The 23,381-nt window shown below is 39.4% G+C and overlaps 1 protein-coding gene across 4 annotated transcripts in view; it reads left to right on the top strand.

Moving 5' to 3' along the window:
* The window catches only part of SLC1A2 (solute carrier family 1 member 2), an 86,211-nt gene that overhangs the window by 38,196 nt on the left and 24,634 nt on the right, over positions 1-23,381 (top strand). For all 4 annotated transcript variants that reach the window (XM_072929865.1, XM_072929863.1, XM_072929864.1 and 1 more), the window contains 5 exons: positions 12,608-12,747; positions 13,893-14,045; positions 14,670-14,920; positions 18,358-18,517; positions 21,507-21,633. In XM_072929865.1, coding sequence (XP_072785966.1) covers positions 12,618-12,747; positions 13,893-14,045; positions 14,670-14,920; positions 18,358-18,517; positions 21,507-21,633 — 821 coding nt within the window. In that variant the 5' untranslated portion in view covers positions 12,608-12,617. The remainder of the gene's footprint in view (positions 1-12,607; positions 12,748-13,892; positions 14,046-14,669; positions 14,921-18,357; positions 18,518-21,506; positions 21,634-23,381) is intronic.

Raw genomic sequence — 23,381 nt, 5'->3', positions numbered from 1 at the left:
ACAGTGCTATAAAACTTTGCATCATAATTTCAGTTTATGATTAAATGGACACAACACAGCTTTACTGGTCCAGTGTATTTTTAGTGTGTCCATTGTGGCTTGTTGTTTTTGAAGGAACAATCTGCTGTTGAAGAAGAAGCTGTAGATGTAAATTATGAAGAAATGCACTGGCTTGCACTTAGGACTCCTGTGGTCACTGTAGTGACAACCAGAGCTTGAGTGAGAGTGCCAGGAATCAGAAACAGTATAGCCAGCTGGGACTCCAGCTCACTGCTGGCTACAAACAGCAGGACAATGGCAATGGATCATTGTTTTAACTGTCCTTTGCTATTAAAGTTTTCAAGCAACTAAATACAAATGCAATCAGTGAAAGCAATATAAGCTAAAGCCTCCTAACTAAATAGAATTTTCTAGATGATCTACATATAATAAAAATACCCATTAGGCCCTTTCAAAGCAGTATTAGCTTCAATGTCCCTAAATACTTAGAAATCTAATATTTGGTCATCATTAAAAAGATAACCTAGGATATGTACAGCCATTAGCTATAATTTGATATTTAGGCATCAGTTGTTTGCAGTTTAAAAATCCATTTTAAATTGTTTTTTTTTAATGAGAAGTCACCTAGTAAATTCTAGAGCTGTATCTTCCTGTGGTTCAGTGGATAGGGACCAGTTTAGCCAGCCAGATAAACATGTGCTTAACTTTAAGGACATGTGTGAGAGCTGCCAAGTTAAAACACAGCTGTGTCCCAGGAGATCTCTTTTCATTAGATTAAAAGACCAGAAGATCACGTTTGGGTGTGATATGTTGTAAAGTGAGCCTCCAGTTGTGTGCATTTCCTCTCATGCTGGCCTGGGGACAAGCCAGTGACATCTGAGCAGTGTCATGCTTCACACAGCTTTACTATCCTGTTTCAAACTCATGCGGAGGCATCCATTGCTTAGACTTTTCATGGTGTGAGATTTTTTTAATTTCTGGCAATAATTTCCTCCAAAAGTGAGTGAGATTTTCCATAGCTCCAACTTTAGGTAAACATTCAAGTGACTTTAGTAGAAACGTCTGTAAAAACTCAACAGAAGCCTTAGGATGAGTTCATTAAGGGGCATAAGCTTTCTATTTCTTGAACTAAAGTACCTGCCATACATCACCATTTTGCTGGCATTATGTTTACATAATATGCTTTGGAATTCACAATGGAAAACGTGGATATAGTGCATGTGGTTTGGGTTAAGACCATTCTGTAATTTATGATTGGAGATGTAGATGAGTATAATTTAAGCTAAAAGTCTGCAAGCTTTCTACTTGTACAGCACGTTCTACAGAGGTTCCATTTTAGGCTTGGTCTCTTCTTAAGCAATCTGGATTCTAAATCTCACAAGGCAGATTGGGAAAAATTGCTTGTGGTATGTGCTTCTGCTTCCTTTTTCTAAATTTGTATTGAAGGAGTCATACAATAAAGTCAATTATGTTTGGATAACACTTGAAATCCTCAACCCACAGACTGATGAATGCCAGGACAGTACTTGGGACAATACTGTGCTACCTGCTTGTCTTACAGCCATGTCCTGGGTATCTAGAGCTGCTCAGTGTCAGAGACTTCAAACCCGGTTAAATGGCCCTTCTAGTTTCACCTGCTTCACTCTTCATATTAAAACACCATGGAATAACTGGAAAATTAAACATTTTACGTTTCCATTAATGAAAAATTCAAGTTTCCATGTTTGAATTTGGCCAAGGTTAGAAAATCCATTCTAGTTTTTACAGAAGCTCTTGGATCTTTCTGCAGTGGCAGTAGTTGTATCATGCAGAAAACCAATTTCAGCAGTTCACAGAAATGCAACCTGCTGTTAAGCCTCCAAAGTTTTGGATGTAAATACTTGTCTTCAACACTTACACAGTAACCATGCTGCTCTGTTTTAAAGATAAACACCTCTCTAGGAAGACACCAGGCACAACTCAGTGTTTCAGTTGAGACTACTCCAAGTGGTGCTACAGTCCAGTAGACAATATTAAATAAACAAGAAAAAATGAGGTGTTCAAGAAAATGCCTTGTTAGAATAGAGACTTCTGGAACGCTAAGAATTATCTTGTTCCTGCTATTGATGAAATTCTCTTAACTCTTTTGCATCTATAAAATGAGTCTAAGCAGACCCGGGGGAGACAGGCAGATCCTTTGATGAAGTGGTGCATGCCCTGAGGGCATCACATGTATAAGGTAGAAAGCAAGCCAATCACCCATCTTCAGGTCCATAATCCTAAATATATGCTAGTTTCTGAAAGCTATTTTGTATTTATGAGTTCCCACATTAACACAATGGGTTTTCTGGGTGTAGTTTCCCAACAGACATCTCTGATATATTGCTAAGAGGGAACAATAGAAGCAGATCATCCAAGCAACCTATTTGTGTGAATATCCATTCTATTTCATGCAGCTACTAGAATAAATTACTAGTCCATGTGAATAAGAAACTTTTCCCTCCTTTCACAAGATTGTGGTCAAAGTATGCTTACTACTCTTTTTCATTTATTTTAAAATCACAGTATGAAAAAAAGGCTGCAAACCCTAATTTACAAAGGCACACGAGACAGAGAAGAAGATGCTTTACACTGGGTGAAAGTCATTGCCGCTTTTTAGGACTTCCTCTGTAAGAAGTCTTTTTGATTCCAGTAGATGGCATACACTCTTCAAAGCTTACTGTGTGTGATCACAGATACTGCTCCAAGGAGCACACGGAGCCCTCTTTTCAAACTGTATGCCACTTTTCAAACTGTATTCTGTTATGCTACATGTGACTTCTATAATCTCTTTAACATAACACAGGGAGTTAGTATGTCTTCAAAACTAAATTTCTTCACTTTTTCAGGGCCCAGCCCAGGAAATTTATGTTGAGATGTTTTTCAAGAACGTGAGCCGTTTGGCCAAAGCAATTTTGTTGGAGAAATAGTTATGATGAAAGCAATCTGAATGTCTGGCTACAACAAAAGTGTAGTTGTATTAAAAGAAAAGCTGTCATTCTAGGTAAGAAAAGCTAAAAAAAAGAAATAAGAGAAAAGAATGACAAGGAGTTTCTTGAATGGGATGCATTATTCTAAGCTAAATATGTCATATGGTGAGAGAAAACTCTTTTTTTTTTTTTTTTCCTTTTCACCCTGTGAGGTAATATTGTATTGGTGAACAAATGCAGTCTGTTTATAATGTTATGCTATGAGACTTCTGCACTTTCGTAGAGGTTTCTGGCACTCAGAGATTGCAGTAATCAAATTACTAGCTTTATGGTTGTAAGTCAGATTTTGGAGAACAGCTGAGAAAGACCATTATCTGTACTCAGAGGAGAATTAATATCCATTAGGGTACATAGGAGCAAACTGGGACTTTGAGTTTTCATACACTAATTCAAATTCTGACATTTTCTGCATAGAAGTTCAACTGTTTTCTTGTAGGCTTCTTAGTAGTTGCTCTTTGTGCAATTTCTGGCTCTATTCATAACAGTTTCTGGAAGAGAGCTTTTCCCCACAGGAAGCACTGAGGAATGTTTTCAAACAGAATTAGTGCTGGATGCACTGTTACATGCTGGCCCATTGACAAACATCTCATGGAAATGAATACATTTTTAGTGCATTTTTGGCTGCTTTTTATTATCTGAAGCCTTGTCAAACTTGTATCTACATGTGCCCTTTTTAGGGTTTAGAGGAAAATATTGAAATGTGAAAGGTCAGCTATATCAGACCTTTGCCACTGGCTGTTGGAGAGTAGCTCTGATGGTTGAGATTTTTTGTCTTGATTTTTCTAGTCATCTGATTGAATATGCATAGCAGACCTAGCACTACTCAGTCACTTCTCAGAAAACATAAAGGCCTTTTAGCACTTTGAGAAGCAATTTGTAGGATATGTAGCTTCTAAAACATATTGGAAAAGAAATATAAGATTTTGGTACAAGAGGAAACTTTTGTTTGCAAGTTAAAGCAGTAACACCTCTGATCATTGTTTTTAGCTGGAAAATACTTTGGAATTGTTTTGAAATCACTTGGAATTTTACAGCAGAGCATGAGTAAGACTCCTGAGACATTAGATGGGTAGATGGGCATTTTCATGCTGCTACAAAAACTATAGGGAATTTTCAAAGTAGGTAAGAAGAAAAGCCATCATGATGGGATGGCCACAGAGGGTTTTCCAATTTTTTTGTATTTTTTTCTTCTCATTAGTACATATCATACTTTTTAAATAAATAGTTAATACACAGATTTGGTGAGAAAATAAATGAAGCAATAGAGATTGCATCCTTTTATCCCCAATGATGTCTAGATGAATGGTAATAGCTGTTCAGATTTACTTAAGACTTCCTTAGTTGTAGAGTTCTGATGCACAAATTTAGCCAAGGCAGGGGGGAATTACATGGCCACTAGAAACTTGTTCTGTGTGAGTGATGTGGTCAAAAATCACTGGTGCAGCCACCTGCAGTCACAAACCTGTGACAATTTACTTCAGGAAAAAAAGTGTTTCAAGAGCTATTACTGAAGAAATAAATTCATAGGAGAAACTGCATTTTGTTTCCCCTCATCTTGACAAATTAATTCCTACTGTCTATCTCAATCAGAGCTCCTTGATTAGTCTTTATTTCTGTGGACTATTCTGAATTATACAAAACCCCCCACTCTTCTTTCTGCTCCTTTTTGTCCCTAGCCAGCATGTCTAGGAGCTGCTACACTTCTGTTCTTCTCACATTCTCACTGGCTTATTCTTTGCTCAATGCTCTTGAAAACTATGCTAATCCCCAGTAATTTCATAGGTTTTTTTCTTTGTGCTGCCTGGCACACCCCAAGTAGAAGCAAATGCAAGGTCATGATTTTACTTGTTTCAGAGTTTCTGAGAATATAATGAAATAACTTTTTGCACAAAGCACACTCCTATTGTATAATTTTCCATGATGATAATAATATGATTCATCCTTAATTCTTCATCTCAGCCTCAGTACATAATTCTTGGGTAATGAAGCATGCACAGTCCCAGGTTGTTACACCACTATAAAGCCCTATGAGCAAATTGGCAGATATTCCACATGTGAATTATTACATAAATAAATGATCCTCTTTATGGTAGGTATTACACTGTCTGGTCTAAACCACAATTTCTTGCTTTAGACTCTGAATGATGTGTAGAATAGAATCCCTGGAGATAGAAATGCACCTCATTTATTCCAAACAAGAAACAAACTGGTGGCCCTTCTTGCATATAGCACTTATATCCCTCTAAAGTCTGAAATACAGAGTAAATCTGAATCTTGCCAAGGACTGTGGAAGCCTACAAGGACACTTGCCTGTGTAAGGTCTGAATAACTACATTAGCTTTGTTCTTAGAAACTGTAGCTTAATCTTTTTCCATCAGGCTTTGTCATGACACTTAAATCAGAAAGTCAGTTAACTCATACTCTCCAATACACACTCTCTTTGAGGTGTTCAGATCAGGTTTTCACAGGATTAGGCAGGAGATGCCTGAAGGCAATGCTCTGCAGGGTCCCAAAGACACTGCAGGGTCCCAAAGACACTGCACGGCTGCCACGTTGGAAGGACACCTGTAAAGCTTCCCATGGCTCCCTTCCATCAGACCCACCATGCAGTGAGTACAGGTGGTGTTACACACCTCCCCTTTGCAATTTACTGCAGAAATTTCTCTCTCTCATCATTTCTAGCACCTAGGTGTTATCCTGGTTGCTTTATCCCTACCTACCTGACACTTCCAAGGAGTTCCTAGGTATGGAGCTACATACGTATCTATATAAAATACACTTATCTTCTTTCTAACAAAATCCATGTGATTCAATTGATCTGTTAGCCTCATGTGGTTTATGGTGCAGGGTTCCATGAAAAGGGAACTTAAGTTCACAATCTCTCCCTGGAGACTAATATACTTTTCCACACAACATGCTATGAAATGCTCCAAGAAATAAATCTAAGCTGCAAGTCAATAAGAAAAACTGAGCATAGGAAAAGGCATTATCCATGCATTGTGGTCGGTCTAAAGAGATTATTGGAAGCCACATACATACAAATGTGACCATACACAGGATGTGTGATTATGCATAGAAAAGAATTCCTGCCTGGCAGATCCATCTTCTTTACCTTTCTCGTTATTCAGATGTATTGCTGCAGCCTAGTTAATAAATAAGTCAGTACATTAGTCAGTCAGACATAAAGAAACCTTGAGGGAGGAAAAAATCTCTCTTCCATAGTGATATATATGTTTATGAAAAGACCTGGATAGATATGGAAAGAAGGATCATACACTTGTAAAAAAAAAATTAGTATGATGTTATTTTCATTTTCCTTTGCTCTGCTATCAAGTACAGACTACTCTCTCTCTACAGGACAATTTAGCTTCCCAAGCCAGATTTAAAAGCTGGAGAAACTCTTAAAGGAAGCATTTAATGAGTAGAAATCTCATGGCTATTCCAGTAGGGTTTTAAGAGCACAAACAAATGTAGCATAAAATTAAGGACTGCAAACTCAGGTAGATCATGAAGAGTTGTTTTCTTTAATGAATCAGAAGAAAGAGATGTAACTGGTAACTAAATCAGAGTAAGAAGTCAGGTCACACAGACCACAGTTCTTCTCAGGTTCAGTAAGGATGATGCTGATCAGCTATTTGAATATATAACTGAAGTATCACAGAGCTATTTAGGTTGGAAAAGGCCTTTAAGATCACTGAGTCCAACTGTTAAACTTTCATTGCTAACTCCTCCACCAAACCTTGTCCCTAAGTACCACATCTACACTAACTAACTCCAGGGGTAGTAACTAACCACTTCTCTGCATAGCCTGTTCCAATGCTTTTTGATGAGGAAAGTTTTCCAAATTTTTAATCCAAACCTCCACTGGTGCAACAGGAGGCCATTTTAATTGTTTCATCTGTAGTTGCCTGGGAGAAAAGACCAATCCCCACCTGGCTACCGCCTCCTTTCAGGCAGTTCTGGGGAGTGATAATGTCACCCCCGAGCCTCCTTTTCTGCAGGCTAAACAATCTCAGCTCTCTCAGCCTCTCCATACAAGACTTGTGCTCCAGACCCTTCCCCAGCTCCATTGCCCTTCCCTGGTCATATTCCATCATCTCAGTGTCTTTCCTGTAATGAGAGGCCTGAAACTGAACACAGGGTTCAAGGCATGGCCTAATCTGCTACAAAAAAAAGCAGACTTTTATACTGAGAATACCTGCGTGATTAACTGACAGAGCTGAAATACCTTGAACAGAATAAATACGGTCTCTGTTAACTTACGTTGTCCCCAGCATCTGTTTTCACTAGCCTTGTTATGGTCTTTGCCTACATTTTTCATTTAAATGAAAGATTATTTTTCCCCTCTAGTCTGTAACCTAGTTTTATGCCAAGATGGGGGAGTATTTCAGAGTTCTTTCCCTGTAACTGACTGAAAATAAAAGGGCATTGTCACTCAAGCACTTTGTAAATCATTAACCCTTAACTTTTGGGAGGAAAGGAGTTACATTTGGTAGCAAAGGAAAAGCAAACAGCCCCCCCAGCCTTTTACTTCTAGAAGCTTCAGTGTGAATACAAGAAAGAAAGAAGTTGAAGAGATACAAAGAGCAGACTAGCCCAGAGGGAACTGAGCGAAAACCAAAGAAAAGTGCTTTAGAAGGAAATAGGAACAAAAAATACCATTGACCTTAGTGCTTTAATAAATTATTTTCCTTCATTTTGGCACATTATGGGTAGCAACCAGCAAGAGAAACAGACTACAGCCTAAAAAGTGCAGATAAATAGATTATCTCACATGTCACTGTATATCTTACATGCAAAACTATCTGTAAATATTTAGATAATGTAAATTCAAATGTTTATGGACCAATTCTTTTTCTTGTACCTTGTGCACATTGTGACAATGAGGAACAGTAGCTAACTTTTAGATTATTCAGGCAAGAGGTTGTTTCTTTGCTTAAAAGGGAGTAAAATTGAAGTTAATTCTGATACTAAGTTCTATTAATGCACTTATGTATCACCTTGTCAGTGTAAAGCATATTTGAAATCAGTGAAAATACACAGTGTTAATTTTTGGACAGTTCTGTACTCTACTAAGGTGAATAAAAATCAAATCTCCTCAGGTCAAAGGAGTTTCTCTCTTTTCTAGGGAAAAGTGCTCAGAAAGGGAGATGGGTAGGTGACAGAGCTAAGCAGAATGTCCTGCTAAATTATTCAAAGGCTACAACATATACCTAGCTCTTGGTATGCGCTGTTTGGTATGAGCTGCTGTTTCATGTGAATACTTGACTACTTATTTTCTAATATTTGGTTCACTTTTTGTAAATCCTGTCAATGTTATTAAGCATCTGTAGTTAGCAGTAAATATTATTGTCTTTAAAGGTCTCGGTACTTATGAGTTCTCTGTGGACCTGTTTTGGAGCTTAGCTGTTTGGCTGCTTGTCATAATGACATAAGAAAATAATGAGCAGAATTAATTTATGTCTTTATCTTCTGGCCTCAGTGGAGTTAGACTAAAAGATGTTTTGGTCGGATGGGTTTCAGATAAGCATTCAGGATGGGCCCTTTGTTTGAGTGACCATAGGAGCTCAGCACAGTGGAACAATGATTTATTTAACTAAGGTAATAATTTGCATGTTTGAGAGATCACAGCTGCTAAAATGCATTCTTCACTGTTTTGTGATACTTACCTATGTACAGAGGTACCATTAACATTGAGATTAAATTAAGGATGTTCAGATGTGTAGGAGGGCCTCTGGTTCTTGGTACACTTCTGGCTTTGTATTTGAGTACAGTACTGCCCATGATCTGGGGTCTAGTCAAGCTCCACTCCGTCATGCATTCATTTTTTTTTCCATCAGCATGAAAATGTGAAGCAGAAGAAGGCCTTATACATGTTTAAGTACCTTCCCTTAATGCTTTGACATGGCACCGTGGTCTTCAGAGTATGAAGAAAGCATGGAGTGTCAGTGGGAGAGGGCAGAGGAGTATAACAAATCCAGGGGGATCTGGTTCGTAAGGGTCCATACTCTGCCCTGACTTACATCTGTGCATCTTCCATTGACTTCAGTAGGCACTTCTTGCAGTTATCTCATCATGTGACTGCAAGTTTCAGGTGCAAAAATTATACATTCTTCTGGAGCTAAGCATCATTTACAAGATGCAAATAGAGCACAAAATCCAGCACAAGGAAGATGTCTCAGTCCATAAGACAAAAAATTAATTTCCATGACTCTGAGATAAAAAGATTTTCCTCTTCTAGTAATTGGAAAAAAATTTTCTGTTGCAAAATTCAGATTTTGTCATGTGCTACACAAGAAGCTTCTCTTATCCTTCACAGAAGCTTTATATTTCACTAGTTTTTCTCTTCCTCTCTGCCCACAACATAGTCAAAAGCCTGGAACAATACTGCCTCTCTGGTCCAGTGATAAATATGTCATTGTTGAAAAGCAGTGCAAACTCCTTTGTGGTACCATTTTTCATGTTCTAATAGTCATCTGTCATCACTTTTTGTAACATGAGTACACAGTTACTGTATTTTCCTCCTGTTTTTTTCTTATAAAAGCCCATATTTATCAGAATTTCAGTCCATGCTGAAGATTACCATCTTGAAGAGATGGAGAGTGTGAAAAGTGGAAAAAGTTCAGGAAACCAATCTAAGATTAGCCCAAAGTAAAATCATCAAGTACTTCTGTTTACTGATCCATTTCAGTTCCACCCAGTAATAACTGTGAGCAAGAAGTACCAGTGAGCAAGATGCCAAGGTTTTCTTTTGAATTAGTTTCAGCTGTCCATATTTCAGAGTTTCTGAGGAGTATATAATTAACCTGTAGTGAAGAATAGGTCAAAACAAGTTATATATTCATGTTTGGAATGCAAGTGAAACTAGTTGTAATCCTCAGTTGCAAAGTTTGAATCCCAAGTTCCTTGGGGTTTTGGCGCATTTCCACCAGTGATTTCACAGCTTTGGGGCCCATGTGCATGAAAACTGCAGACACTGTCTCATCTTTCTTGTAATTCCTCAAGTTGTGCACATTATCCCCTGGCTAATCCCTGTGTATCTCTGATACTTGCATGGATAGGTCTTCAAGGAGAAGGCAAGCTTCACACTTGAGCTGTCAGAATGTGCACTGTTATTCTTCGTTATTTCACTGTCAGCAGCACATTTTGTTGTGACCACTGCTGTGAAATATTTTCAGAGTTGCAGAATAAAGATTACAACACTTGGAGGGGTTTTCCCCCTTACAAAAAAAAAAAAAAAAAAAAGTATTTTCTAGTGCATTTTCAAGTGATGCTATTTTTTTAACCATTGAGTGTATTGGAAAGAAATGCAATATCTATTTGAAAGGGAAAATTGTAGAAATATATGCATCAAAATTACTGGATTCTTATTACAAGTCTAATAACTTTCTGTTAAAAAACTTTACAAATATAACAAGTAGTACAATAAAAAAAAAAAAGGTTTGCTTCATTGGGAATGGCTCAGTACTGAGAACACTGAAACTTCATACATCTTTTCAGACCTGTCTGAGGTCTGTAAACCTCAGTCTACTGTTGTAGAGGAAGATTTTCTACAACCTTGTCCTAATCTGGCATAAGACTATATCTCAAAAAGTATAATTTTCTTGATAATTAATATTTTGTTCTTTACCTATTTCTCATATTTACATATCCTTACCTTTTAGGGGGAATGTTTGATTCATAGTAGTATTTTTAATTTTTTTAATTCATTTTGATATTTTGTATATTGCTAACAATTTCTCAGCTATTGAGAAAATATGAGGCATGACTTTTGCAGTCCTTCACTCATGTGTGTATCACTTTCTATTGGGTTTGCATGGCCTGCTTTTGGTAGCAGGGGAGGAGAAGGGGTGGCTTCTATGAGAAGCTGCTGGAAGCTTCCACCATGTCCCCCAGAGCCAAGCCCTGCCCGCTCCAAAGATGAATGTGCTGCTGGCCAAGGCCAGGACACTCAAGAATGGTGATAATGCCTCTGGGATAACAAATTAAAGAAAAAAGAAAAAAAAAAACCAAAAACAACAACCCTTATTGCACAGATATAACTGTGGCCAGAGAGGAGTGGGGTGAGAACATGCAAGAACAGCTTTGCTGACACCGAGGTCAGTGGAGAAGGAGGAGAAGGAGGTTCTCCAGCCATTGGAGCTGAGATTCCTCCACAGCCAGTGTTGATGACCATGGTGAGGTCCTGCAGCCTATGGGGACCCACTGGGGTGCAGAGATACACCTGCAGCCCATGGAGGAGCCCCATGCCAGGGCAGGTGCACCTTGAGTGGAGACTGTGAGCCTGTGGGAGCCTCGTGGAGAGAGGGGCCCTGTTCCCATGGTGAGGCAGCCTGTCCTTGAAGGACTGCACCCTGTGTAAGGGGGACCCACGCTGCAACACTTGGAGGGGCACAGTTGCCCATGGGAGGGACTCATGCTACAGCAGTTTTGGGGAGACTGTGTGCCCCGTGGGAGGGATTCACTTGCAGCAGTTTTAGCAGGAATGCTGCTCGTGGGATGGAGCCACACTGGAGAAGTTCACAGAGGACTGTCTCCTGTGGGAGGAATTCCTTGGTGAGGCAGGGGAAGGACTCCTCTCCCTGAGCAGTGGAAGAAGCCTTGGGTGATGAACTGACCACAGCCGCCATGCCCTGTCTCCTAGCTCCGCTGGGGTAGGAGGGAAGGGTGGCAGGAAGGTGTTCTTAAGCACTTACTGTACTTCTCATTATCCTGCTCTTTGTTAGTAATAAATTTAACTGATATCCCCAAGTTGAGCCTGTTTTTCCCATGATGGAATTTGATGAACCATTTCTCCCGGTCTGTATTTTAACCCATGAGCCCTTCGTTAAATTTTCTCTCTCCTGTCCGGCTGCAGAGGGGAGTGAGTGAGCAGCTTTGGTGGGTGCCTGGCATCCAGCCAGCATCAACACACTTCCTCAAATACAAACCAGAGCTATTAAAAAGCTTTTTCCTCTAAGCACTGCCAATTCAATGAAACCATAGTTTTCTAACTAATTTTCAGTGGCAATTGTTCAAGTCTCGTTATAACCAAGTTAAAAGTATTTTCTTGACATCAGCATTCTGATTATATTAAAATGTTAATGTTGAAATTAAATGTTTTCAAAAGATTAGGCAAAATGTTATTGAATGCTTTCTTTTGCAAATTAATCCTAATTTTTTAAACTACTATCTTCAGCTGGAATTAAATAAGGTATTAAAATCTACATTTTCCTGCAAATAAAAACTTTATTCTTCAGCTGTCTCTTCTACTTAAGTAAACAGCCGTGATCTTTGGGGAAACTGAATTTTCTAGCTCCATACCAGTAGCTGAGTCCTTGAAACATTTGGGATGATATGTCCAGTGAATTAATTCTGATTGTATCTCTACAATTTGAGAAATAACTACAAAAAATACTGTGATGGCTATAACTTTAGAAGGAAACACCACTGCCATTTCAGAGACTTCTTTGGAGCAGTAAATATGCAGTGTTTATGAAATGTGGGAGGTGGTGGAATATGCGTCAGATTCCCCAGTTATATATGGTGGAAGTAATCCAGACTTTCCCTTTTGGCATCTTGTGCTATAACTTCTACTTGATTTTCACTTTTTATTCCAGTGCCAACAATATGCCTAAGCAAGTAGAAGTTCGGATGCATGAAAGTCATTTAAATCCAGTGGAGCACAGATCCAGGAACATATGTGTGCAGTTCTGCCAGTCCCTCCACAGGAATCTGCTCCTGACTCTTACTGTGTTTGGTAAGCTACATCTGCTGCTCTGGACACTCTGTGTGTATCTGCATTTGTTCCTGTGGCACCACAGCCCCTGTCTGTGGTCTTCAGCCGTTCCAGCTGAACAGCCAGAGAGTAGATAGGATGCCTATGGGCACTGCTTGTGTAGTTCAGGTGAGCAGGGTATTCCTGACACAACACAGAGCAAATCCACACCACTGAGGTATCTGGTTTGGAAAGGAGTATGATTTAAACTCCAAGGCCAGTCAGGTCAGTGTCATCCAGTAGAACTGAAAGCACTACATGTTTTTCTGTCAGTGATTTGGAAAAAAAATTAAAAAAGACAAAAACTTCAACATTTTTTTTTTGCTCTCAGTTTACACTTCACTGGTTTTAAGGTTTGTCTTCCCTTTCTGTAGCTGTAAGCCAGCGCTCCATGATCTCATCCTGAATTTGCCTCTGGCTTTAGCAGCTTCCATATACGGAACAGTTTGACATTTTATTGTGGTTCACTGGCTCTTTGCCTGTTTCTTTTTCTCTGAAAGCCCAACAGCCATATGCAGCAAATTTGTAGACATACTCTTGTTATTGTTTGAAAAAACAGCTGCAACTGCTCTTGAGCTGCAAATTTCATCCCCATATTTTCAGGCTGCAAAACCCCACACTGCTGAAGTGCTTGCCTTGAATCACCTTTCAAAGGTGTACCTGATGCTGCCCAAGAAGAAAGTTTTAAATACACATTTTTTTTTTTCATTGTATCAAAGAGGTACTCATAGTCATAGTTGCTGCAAATCATGACAGAAGCTTTGCTATCAGGTTTTATTATGCTTGGACTTGGGATCAGGAAAAAAGGGCATTCTGGATGTAAACATAAAATACCTGTTCACAAATATCATGTTATGAAAGTAGACATGACATTTTTTCCCTAATCTATGCTTTAACAGCGTCAATCCTGAGCAGGAAGTTAAAAGTTTTATCCCTTTATCCACATAAATGACGAGGGGTTTGTTTGAGGTTTGAGAACATCAGCACAGGAGAAGAATGCAAAGCATCAAAAACAGGAATAAGACATGAGCCCTAAGAATCAAGTTTTCTTCAAAGATATGTGCAGTACTCCACATCAGACAGTTCCTTTCAATTCCCACCTGCTCCTTTTTATGTTCTTCTTCCAGGTGTTATCCTGGGTGCAGTGTGTGGGGGTCTTCTTCGTCTAGCAACACCTATTGACCCTGACATCATCATGTTAATAGCCTTCCCAGGAGATATACTTATGCGGATGCTAAAAATGCTGATCCTCCCTTTAATTATCTCCAGTTTAATCACAGGTAAGATCCATTAGCCATAAATACTTTAAGATGCTTTCTACAGCTATCACCTGCTTTGCTTTTTGTGATGTAGGAAGAATAATGGTGTGATCCTGTCAGCATTTCGCAGTTGCAGTGAGTATTTCAGAGTAAATTTCTTAATAACTTGGTTGGCTTTAACACGTATATGCTCCAGTGAATTTATTTCCAAACACATGTGCACATGCTACTATCAGAAATTTCTTTATGTGCTGTTTGATTTAACTTCTGGATTAGACCTTGCAAATAAAATGGCAGGACACTAGTGAGCCTACCCTTCTTGAAGGTGTGGTGTCAGTCAGACCGTGACCAGTTTGCAAAAGTCAAGGGCAAAAGATGGTAGAGATCTTCTCTATTTTTCAATGCTTCCTCTGCAATTAGATGGAGTTTTAAATGCTTCTCTTCAAATTATTAGCAGTAGACACTGCACACATAAGAACTAGAGGGAGAAGCATCAGTAATCTGTCTCATGGTGAGAATATCACAGGGATGAAAGGCACCCAGAGGTAGTCATTAAATGTTGAAAATTATGGAGGATTTTATTTTATAATTATTTAAGTGGATATTGAGTGTCAATATACTTGCTTGTATCTTAAACACCTGCAGGGCTGTCTGGATTAGATGCTAAAGCAAGTGGCCGCCTGGGGACAAGAGCCATGGTCTACTACATGTCCACCACTATTATTGCTGCTGTGCTGGGCGTGATTCTGGTCTTAGCCATCCATCCAGGGAATCCAAAACTCAAGAAACAGCTTGGTCAAGGGAAGAAGAACGATGAAGTATCTAGTCTGGATGCTTTCTTGGATTTGATCCGAAACTTGTTCCCTGAAAATCTGGTTCAAGCATGCTTTCAGCAGGTAAGTCCTGCTCCTTGGTAATACCCTTTACATCTTGTCAGGGTTGTCTGTTGAGTTAATGTAATTGTTTAGGTTAATCAGAGAAATGATGATATAAAGAGGAATACAGGTCTAAGGTCTTGAGCAGGTAAATGAAACAACATTATTTATAGCTGCCTTGGTTTATGTTGTGGTTACTATTTAAATTCATGCGAGTGTTTTTTATGAAGTTTATTTTAATTTTGTTATTAAGTAATCTCTAATTTTCTCCATGCTTTTCATATAGTATCTATGGTCATGGACGCTGGCTTGGTCTTTCACTCAGGTTGAATTTTAACTTGGCTGTTAATTACAGAGATGATTGTTCTGCAATGCTCTGTTTGGAATATATGGACGATCATCATTCCAGCTCGTTGCCAAAGATGTACCCCAAAACCCAACCTCTCATAACCTCTGTTGCTGTGTTAGAGTCCAGATGAGGTGGGGATAATAGATCCAAAGGGCTGATGCACCTACAGGTGGCTCCATCTCACCAGCTTTGGAGCATGCGGGGAAGGAAGGGTGCTTGCACAATGTGTTGCTTGCTCTGTAGGGGGTTAATTTTGCCTGAAATTTTTTCACCAGTACTTAATCAAAACACGTTGACTTTAAGAGGTAAATATGCTTAAGCATATTTCTTGTATGTAAGCTGCTTTTCCCTCCAACTGAATTGTTTGAAAGTAATGCAGACAGGGTTTTTTGGGGGTTGGGTTGGTTTTGGGTTTTTTTTGATGTAACAGGATTTGTTGCCAAACCTGTTCTTAAGTGTTCCTGTGTGAAATGGCATGATAGCTGGTGCTGTGGTTATAGCCAGAGAAAAAAGAAGTGAGAAGAGGGGGAAGGGAGAAGAGGCCATGGGAGAGTGGAAGAATGAAGGGTGACCTAAACTGCCAAAAGGGCTTGGATTGCTTCACTTTTTACATGGACTTCCACATAAAAACATATAATCCTTGGGGATTTAGAGAGAGAACATTCTCAATATTTCCAAATCATCACGGGAATGTCAGTCATGTGGTCAAACTGTTGGTGGCTAAACATCACATGTAATGTGAAATGTATTTTTGCAAAATTGAGTGAGCAAAAGCGGGGTGCTTATGGTTTTTTCTTCTTCTCCCTCATTTGAACTGTGGAAGAGAGGAAAATTCAGTTTCTTATCTGTTGAAAGTGGTCAAATATCCTGACAAAGGGGCAAAAAAAAAGCAGAAAAAAGAAGAATTAAGCTACCTGTGTCAGATAGGTTTTTTTAAAAAATGTTAGTATTATTTTTTCAGTGTGTGTAATACCAATGTTCAGATTATTTCACTAGTTATGGCTCACTAATTTTGTTATTATTTTTAAATTTAGTAAATAAAAAAGAAGAGCTTTTTGGTTTTTCAGTGTTTGATTTTAGCAGATTCCAGACTAGTTTCTAGTGAAAACCTCTGCCACAAAGCCACATTTCATTTATGAAGTGTGACTAGATGGAACTTTTGCTTCTGTTAGCCCTTAACTCCTCTGTAAGAAGTTAGGCTTTACTTTTCTCTCTCTTTAAGAGGAAAATAACCTGCTTTAATGATGTCAGCATATATTTTCTTTCCTACATTCATACAGGAGAGACTCTTAGTCTCTGAGACTGAGTGTCTCTCCATAGACACTCAGAGTTTCCAGATGGCCTTAGGTAGAAGAAATATTTTGCAGTAATCCTGTAAAGTGGTCCTGAAGGGTGCACAGCAATGGTGCTAAACAGTGTGGGGGGAGGTTTTTGTGCCTTCCATTGCAACCAAGCAAAAGACAAGGTTCACGTGCAGCTTTGGAACTCTTCATTTGCAAACTGGACTGTGGCTATCATGAAATTTCAGTATCTCCTGTATTTTCACATGGTCCACAAGCAAGTTTAAATTTATAATGAAAATTGCTCTTCCAGTAGAAAAACCATGGCACCATCTGTGAATATGACTATGACATTTAAATGGTTTTTTAGTCTCAGATGTGGTCAGAATCTAAGCTTTATGTCAGACTCAGCATTTTTAGGGACTGTGGCCTTGTGCAAAGGACTGCTGAGGACCTTTAACTAAAGGGACTGTAGTGGAATTTGAGTGCGAAGTCTGATATTTTAGCTTTAATTTCTATTACTCAGTTCTTACATTCTGAATATCTCACATAGAAAAGTATTCTGTTGACAAAATCCTTCAGATAAAACTTAACTCTGAGAAAAAGTAGACAGGCAAGAATGTTAGGTGGTTTCAGGACAACTGAAGAGTTTCTCATGCAAAGCTATGTAGGTTTTCTGTCTATATCCCCCTCTCCAGATTTAGGCAGCAGGTTTCAGAAGGAGAGATGTAAGATATTTTAAAACCATAAGGCTTTAAACCATATGGATCAAATCTGGATCATCATCCATAGTACTACAATGTCTGTGTCAACAAGAAAGAGATGCAAATGTTCTTTGAAAAGCTAATGCACGTTTCTGTTATTTTGCTAAGTGTTTCTAGGAGCAAGAGGAGTAGGGAGCAGGTGGGAAAACATGGCAAGCCAGTCATAGCTTCCAAACCATTTTGACTGTCCCAGGACCCCATGAAGAGACAGAAAAAGGGTCAAGGTGTGAAGTGGGAGGAAAACATCCCTTCTGAAAGCAGCAAATCACAGATCTCTCTTTTTCCATTCCGTCCTCCCTTTTTTACCGGCTGTAACCTGAATCTCACTTGTCCTCCTACCACTCTTTCCCAGCTTTTCCTTTACCCTGACTTTCATGTGCCAGGAGAGGGTCCAAATACATTCCGAATCTGATGCCTTCTTTTTTTTTTTCAGGTGGTCAGATTTGTATGTGGCAGCATTGGTAATTTTTCTGTTATCTATCCCACACAATCTTTTAATTAAAGAGCTCAGGGGATTGTGTATATTCCATTTTGAGCTCTTGCAGTCAAGAGCTCAAAAGCTGTAAATGTTGGAAATGTCCTGAATTTTTTATTCTAGTTAACCATTAACTAGTCAACCATGACTTGAGATGGACAGACCACCCTCAATAACAAGCCTTACTGCAGAGTTGCTGCTATGACTGATCCTAGAGGCAGTTGGCTTTTGGTGCTAAACAAATGGTATCAGCTTGTAACACACAGTATGGGAAGCACTCTGTGAACTGCCTGGCCTAAGGGACTAACTATCTGCAAAATATTTCATTGTAGTGATAAAAACATGCATTTGCCATACTTTTCACACACAGTCATGAGGAAGACCCCCAGTACTTTGTAGCACTTGAAACTGTTGAAAAATAAAGTTAGTTTTGGAAGAAGGGTTAAGAGGTTGTGGAATGGATATCTAATCCTTTGAAAATATAATTCCCTGGAATTTCAAGTGAAGACCTTTTATTATTAATTTCTTATCTACCATATGGATGCATTCAGTCTATTTGCATTCTCATCCTCCCTTTTTATTGCCTTCAGATCCAAACTGTCACCAAGAAAGTGCTGGTGCCACTACCCGTTGAAGAGCCACCTAATGTCACTGATTCTGCTATTGCTATGGTGAATGAAACAGCACCACCTGAGGCCCAAATGGTCATTAAGAAGGGACTTGAATTTAAGGATGGCATGAATGTCCTGGGTAAGAAAATCTTCAGCCTGTCAAATATGTACATGATACCTATGTCACAGCTTTTTGCTGTGGCTAGGTAGTCAGTGTTGTCTGATCTGGTCTTCAGTGCACCTTTAGTCTGTCTAGATAGTCATCAAATGCTATCACCTACCGGCTGTCCATTGGTCTCTGAGATATCACAGAAATCAGCAAGTGAGTTGTTCTGGATTGGCAGCTTTGTGGTTATGAATTGGAGGAGTACAGTGGCAAAGCGTGTAGGAGCTACCCAAGGTATCCTTTCATCCTAGAAGAAGCTGACCTAGGCTAATACTAAAGCATATTGGCAAAACAGTATGGGGGAGAGCTTCAGAGCCAGTGCTTCACACACCCCCTGATGGATCCAAGTTGTTTCCAGTAGGTGTCTTGGGTGTGCTGAACTAATTTGGTTTGAGGCAGAGCCTGAAGTGAGAGGTGGAGTGTGAACCACACCACCCAAGAAAAATCCCAGAAAGGCTTGACACATTTCTGAGTCACAGCTCCCTCCTCCTTTCATCTTGGCTGCTGACCTTTACCAGCTGCAATTGCCATTATGCCATCTTGTCTGGATAAGCCAGCAAGTGGAGGTGATAGGAAAACTTTGTCCATCTCCCACCCTTTCCTGAATCAACTGTTCAGTCTGGGATGGAGGCACACGAGAAACAAACAGCTTCCACGCCACTTCTATTTCCTCTTCTGTGTCTAGAGTCCCTGTTTTTTCATCTCAGAGAGGAGTGTGCTCCTCCTTCACCTCCTTCCTTTCTATATGTGGGTGAAGTCAGTCCCAGATTAGCTCTCCATTTGTAGCATCACACCTACACTTGAAGATGCTCTGTGACAGCACGTCCACAAGGCTGAGGCTGACACCTCCCTGTCTATAGGTGTCCTCAAAGTGGGACAGTATGTTGGGGTACCTAATCCCCTGCTTTCTCTCACCACTAGGCCATAATCTTTGAAGGGTAAATGGCCTCTTACAGCTGCTGAACAGCTCTTGCTGATACAGTGCTGTCTGCAGACCTTCCTGAGGTATTGGTGAGTTGGTTGGCTGCTTTGCTTAGATACAAGGGAGATGATAGCATTGATAAGCTGGTCTTGTTTTTCTGTGAAGCAGCCTGCTCTACAAGAGCCCTGTATCCTGCCTGCTTTCATGGCTCTCGTTCCATTCAGCATCTGTGGGCAGAGGAGCCACTTTCAGAGCTGCAAGTTGGCATTTTGCACCAGGCATGAGGCAGCAGCTCGTTGCCAATGCTGTTTACCCTCAGCTGGTTTTTTCTCTCCTGGAATTCTGCTTATGCATTAAAATGAAACAGTTGTTCTGAGTGAGAGATACATTACATTTAATGCTGGGTTTGGTTTGTGTAGGTTCTGTCATGGATAAGAAAATATCTAGAAGGCTGAGTGCAATTCCTACAGAAAAGAAATAAACATTTTAGCTGGGGAATTTGCTGTGTTGTTCTGACCAACAAATGACTCTCAAACATTCTTGAGTTTTCTGGATTGGTTTATGGAGGGTTTGATTTTGAATGAAGAAATGAAAATGTTGTGGGAATTGCCATCCAGTTTGGATAAGCTGTACAAGCCAGGCAAATCCCTGCTAATAGGAACCAATCTGACTCTCATGAATAACATAACAGCTCATTTGGAATTAATGAACACAGCTACCTATTAACATTTTCTAATGCAGATTCTGAATTCCAGGAAGTAACTTGGTCTTTGAAAAGCTTTTCATCATTTCTCTATGCTCTGCAGCACACAAACATATGCTTCACTTCCCTATTCAACTGACTCAACAAAGATAGCTTGGTTCTAAAGAATGACTTTGTATACAGGAAATTGGATTAAAAAAAAGAAGAAAAAAAAATCTGGTTGCTAAACCCAGTGTGAAGATATGGGACAGTCTGTCTTTTCCCAGGGTATTGGCAGCTCACATTGCCTTATCTTGAATACTTTTGTGTCCCAATAGGTTTTTTCCATAGGAATTTCCCAGATTAGTTTACACATTTGTTAAATACTGGACTCATATCATGACTGAAAATTTAGCCTCAAAGAATGGCTGAAGATTCAAACCATCTGTCATTATCAGTTAATAATCCAACTCTGGACACTGAAAACTTCTGGTTATAAAAGGTTAGCATTGAAGAAACAGCTCTAAAGTAATCCATGACAGATGCATCCATTTTTTTTTCCACACTAATAGTCCAATACTCCAGATATTCACACCTTAAAATCTACATTTAGGAGCCAAATGTTGCCCATTTTGAATGCTACAATTTTGTATCAACTGATAGCCCTTTCAGTGAAGTTAAGCTGCTTATTGGGAGTTCTGTGGTTAAATGCAATACCCACCTTTTCCTCCCACCTCTACCTTCTTCATTTAACAGGAATATTCCTGGCCTACAAAAGTTCTAGGGCAACTTTACCTTTCCCTGCACTCCAGGATTTATTGGTCTGTCAAGGTACTTTTGTAAAGCCTGAGAAAATTTCTTCTTTGATTCTAGCAACTGTTTTAACAAGAGAGTTACAGTGCAGCACTGTGTTGCCTTTCCCATTTGCCAGGGCTTGTGAGGTTTCTAATAGCTGAATGGCACTGAGAAGATTACCACATATGTATTTTTTGATGATCAGATCAGTACAGGAAAAAAAAAACCCAACAAAACTGTAATTGGACTGTGAAACTGGAATTTAGTAAAACATCAAAGATTTTCTGGATTTGCTTATGGTAGTTGAGCATGAGTACATATTAAAAAGTCCCAAGACGTGTGTAATATCCTATAGTTCTGATATCCTGAGCCATGTGCTCTAGGATGGCCCTGCTTGAGCAGGGAGGTTGGACCAGATGACCCAACTGTGGTCCATTCCATGTTTACCTAAACTGTGATTCTATGCTTCTGTGAAATATGGATTTGCAGGTAGCATCAAGACATTGACTAAGTGCAAAAAATTCCTAAGAGCCTTCTTTTTGTCTTGCAATTTTTCTCAATAGGTTTGATAGGATTCTTTATTGCTTTTGGCATTGCTATGGGGAAAATGGGAGACCAGGCCAAGATGATGGTGGATTTCTTCAACATCCTGAATGAGATTGTAATGAAATTAGTAACCATGATCATGTGGTAAGTTTGTAGCTGTAACTAACAGAACAAAAAAGTAATTTTTAAAAAGCCCTGCCCTTATAAGACCTTAATATAGTGATTCCACTTTCTAAAGCCTTGCCAATTATAGTAGAACCACAGCAGCATTATTTCCACTTGGTGAGGATTATTTGGGACCCAGTTTGAAACATTTCTGAAGAGATTCTGTTCTTTGTGTGCTGAAATACAACACATGTATGTACCAGCAAAGCCCTTCAAATGCCACATTAACTATGGAAGTTCATTATAATGGAGAACACCTAAGCAAGCAAGAATGGCCCACAAGAACATCCCAATCTTCCTGGGAGGTTAGCATAATCCCAGGGTATTACCTAGGGCGTATAATTACAAAAAAAAGCCTGTTGACACACTGGATTCATAGTCTTCTTTAGTAAAAATACTTTGGCATCAAAGAAAATTCCAGTAGTTTTCAGTGATGTGTAATCCTTTCACTCAGTTTCTGCAGAATGTGTCTTATAACCTTGCTGCAATGGGTCACTGGAAGATATCTGCTCTGTTTTTGAGGTATACCCATTTGTAATAATAGGGCCTGGCTTGCCTTTAAGGAAGTGGTTTTACTCAATCAAGTCTGAGCCCTTGTTTACACATCTGAGAAGGGGCTCTCTCTGACACTCTTTTTTTTTTTTCTGAAGTGTTTCTTCTGAGTGCTTCCCCAGAGCTATTTGTATGCCAAGCATGGCCATCTCACATAAAGCCAGTTTTCCAGAACATAAAAATGCACTGCTACGTTTGGCATTGAACTAGTGTGTTTCCTAGGTCTTTGAGAGCAGAAATAGCCACTCCAACATAACACACATCTCGTGGCTCATTGCTTCTGGGATTCCCTGGTGTCCCTGGGAGTGATTCCTTGAGTTCCAAGGCTGCCCCCTTCTCTAGAGCTCGATGGACACAGGGTATAGGAAGGGGAGCAGGGTGCCTGAAGCGCGAGTTGTCAGCACCATCAGCGTTTCAGAGGGACACTGTCAGGCCAGAGTGATGCAGGCAGTAACAACAGTGTGGGAATGAGCAGAGTAACAGAAAGAACTTGAAGCAATGACCTCGCATTCCTGTTATGCTTCTCCTTTTCTGTAGATGATCTTGCTGCATAAAATCAAAGCTGTTTACATTCACAAGTCTTTCAATATTTTCTAAATCTCCGCTCAATAGAGAGATGGTTACTATACCCCCATAACCCTCCAGGAGTTAGAACTTACTCTTATTTAGCACCATTTGGCAAACCCGAGACATAATACCCTGCCTACAATATAACGTTTTCTAGTAGTCAATGTTGCAACAGCAGGAATTCTTCCAATTTTCAAGAAATTCACTGTAAATATTTATTTTTATTGATGTGATTTTTATTTCTCTTCTCATTAAAAAAAGGAAATTGATGTTGGGAATTCCTTTTGTTCATCTTTGTTTAGAATTTTTAAAGATTTGTTGAGGCCAGAAGAAGGGGATTTTAGTGTGTGTTTATAAAGAAAAAAGCACTTCCTTATGCAGAGTTACATTCTGTTTGGTTTGTGATTGCTCAGACAGACATCTGCAACTCCCATGGCACCTAGAGACTCTCAGGAGCATGGCATTGCTACATAAGCATAAAACAAAACAGACATCTGGCTCTGACAACATGTAACTCTCTGTAAGAACTGCATTTTGTCAAGTTCATTGAAACGTGGCATTTTATGATAACTGGTATAACAGCTGGCCTTGCATTTGAAGTGATTGAA

Source organism: Taeniopygia guttata, chromosome 5, assembly GCF_048771995.1.
Source record: "Taeniopygia guttata chromosome 5, bTaeGut7.mat, whole genome shotgun sequence".
Classification (NCBI taxonomy): Eukaryota; Metazoa; Chordata; class Aves; order Passeriformes; family Estrildidae; genus Taeniopygia; species Taeniopygia guttata.
The sequence above is the reverse complement of the archived record's forward strand: the minus strand, read 5'-3'. Positions and strand labels throughout refer to the sequence as shown.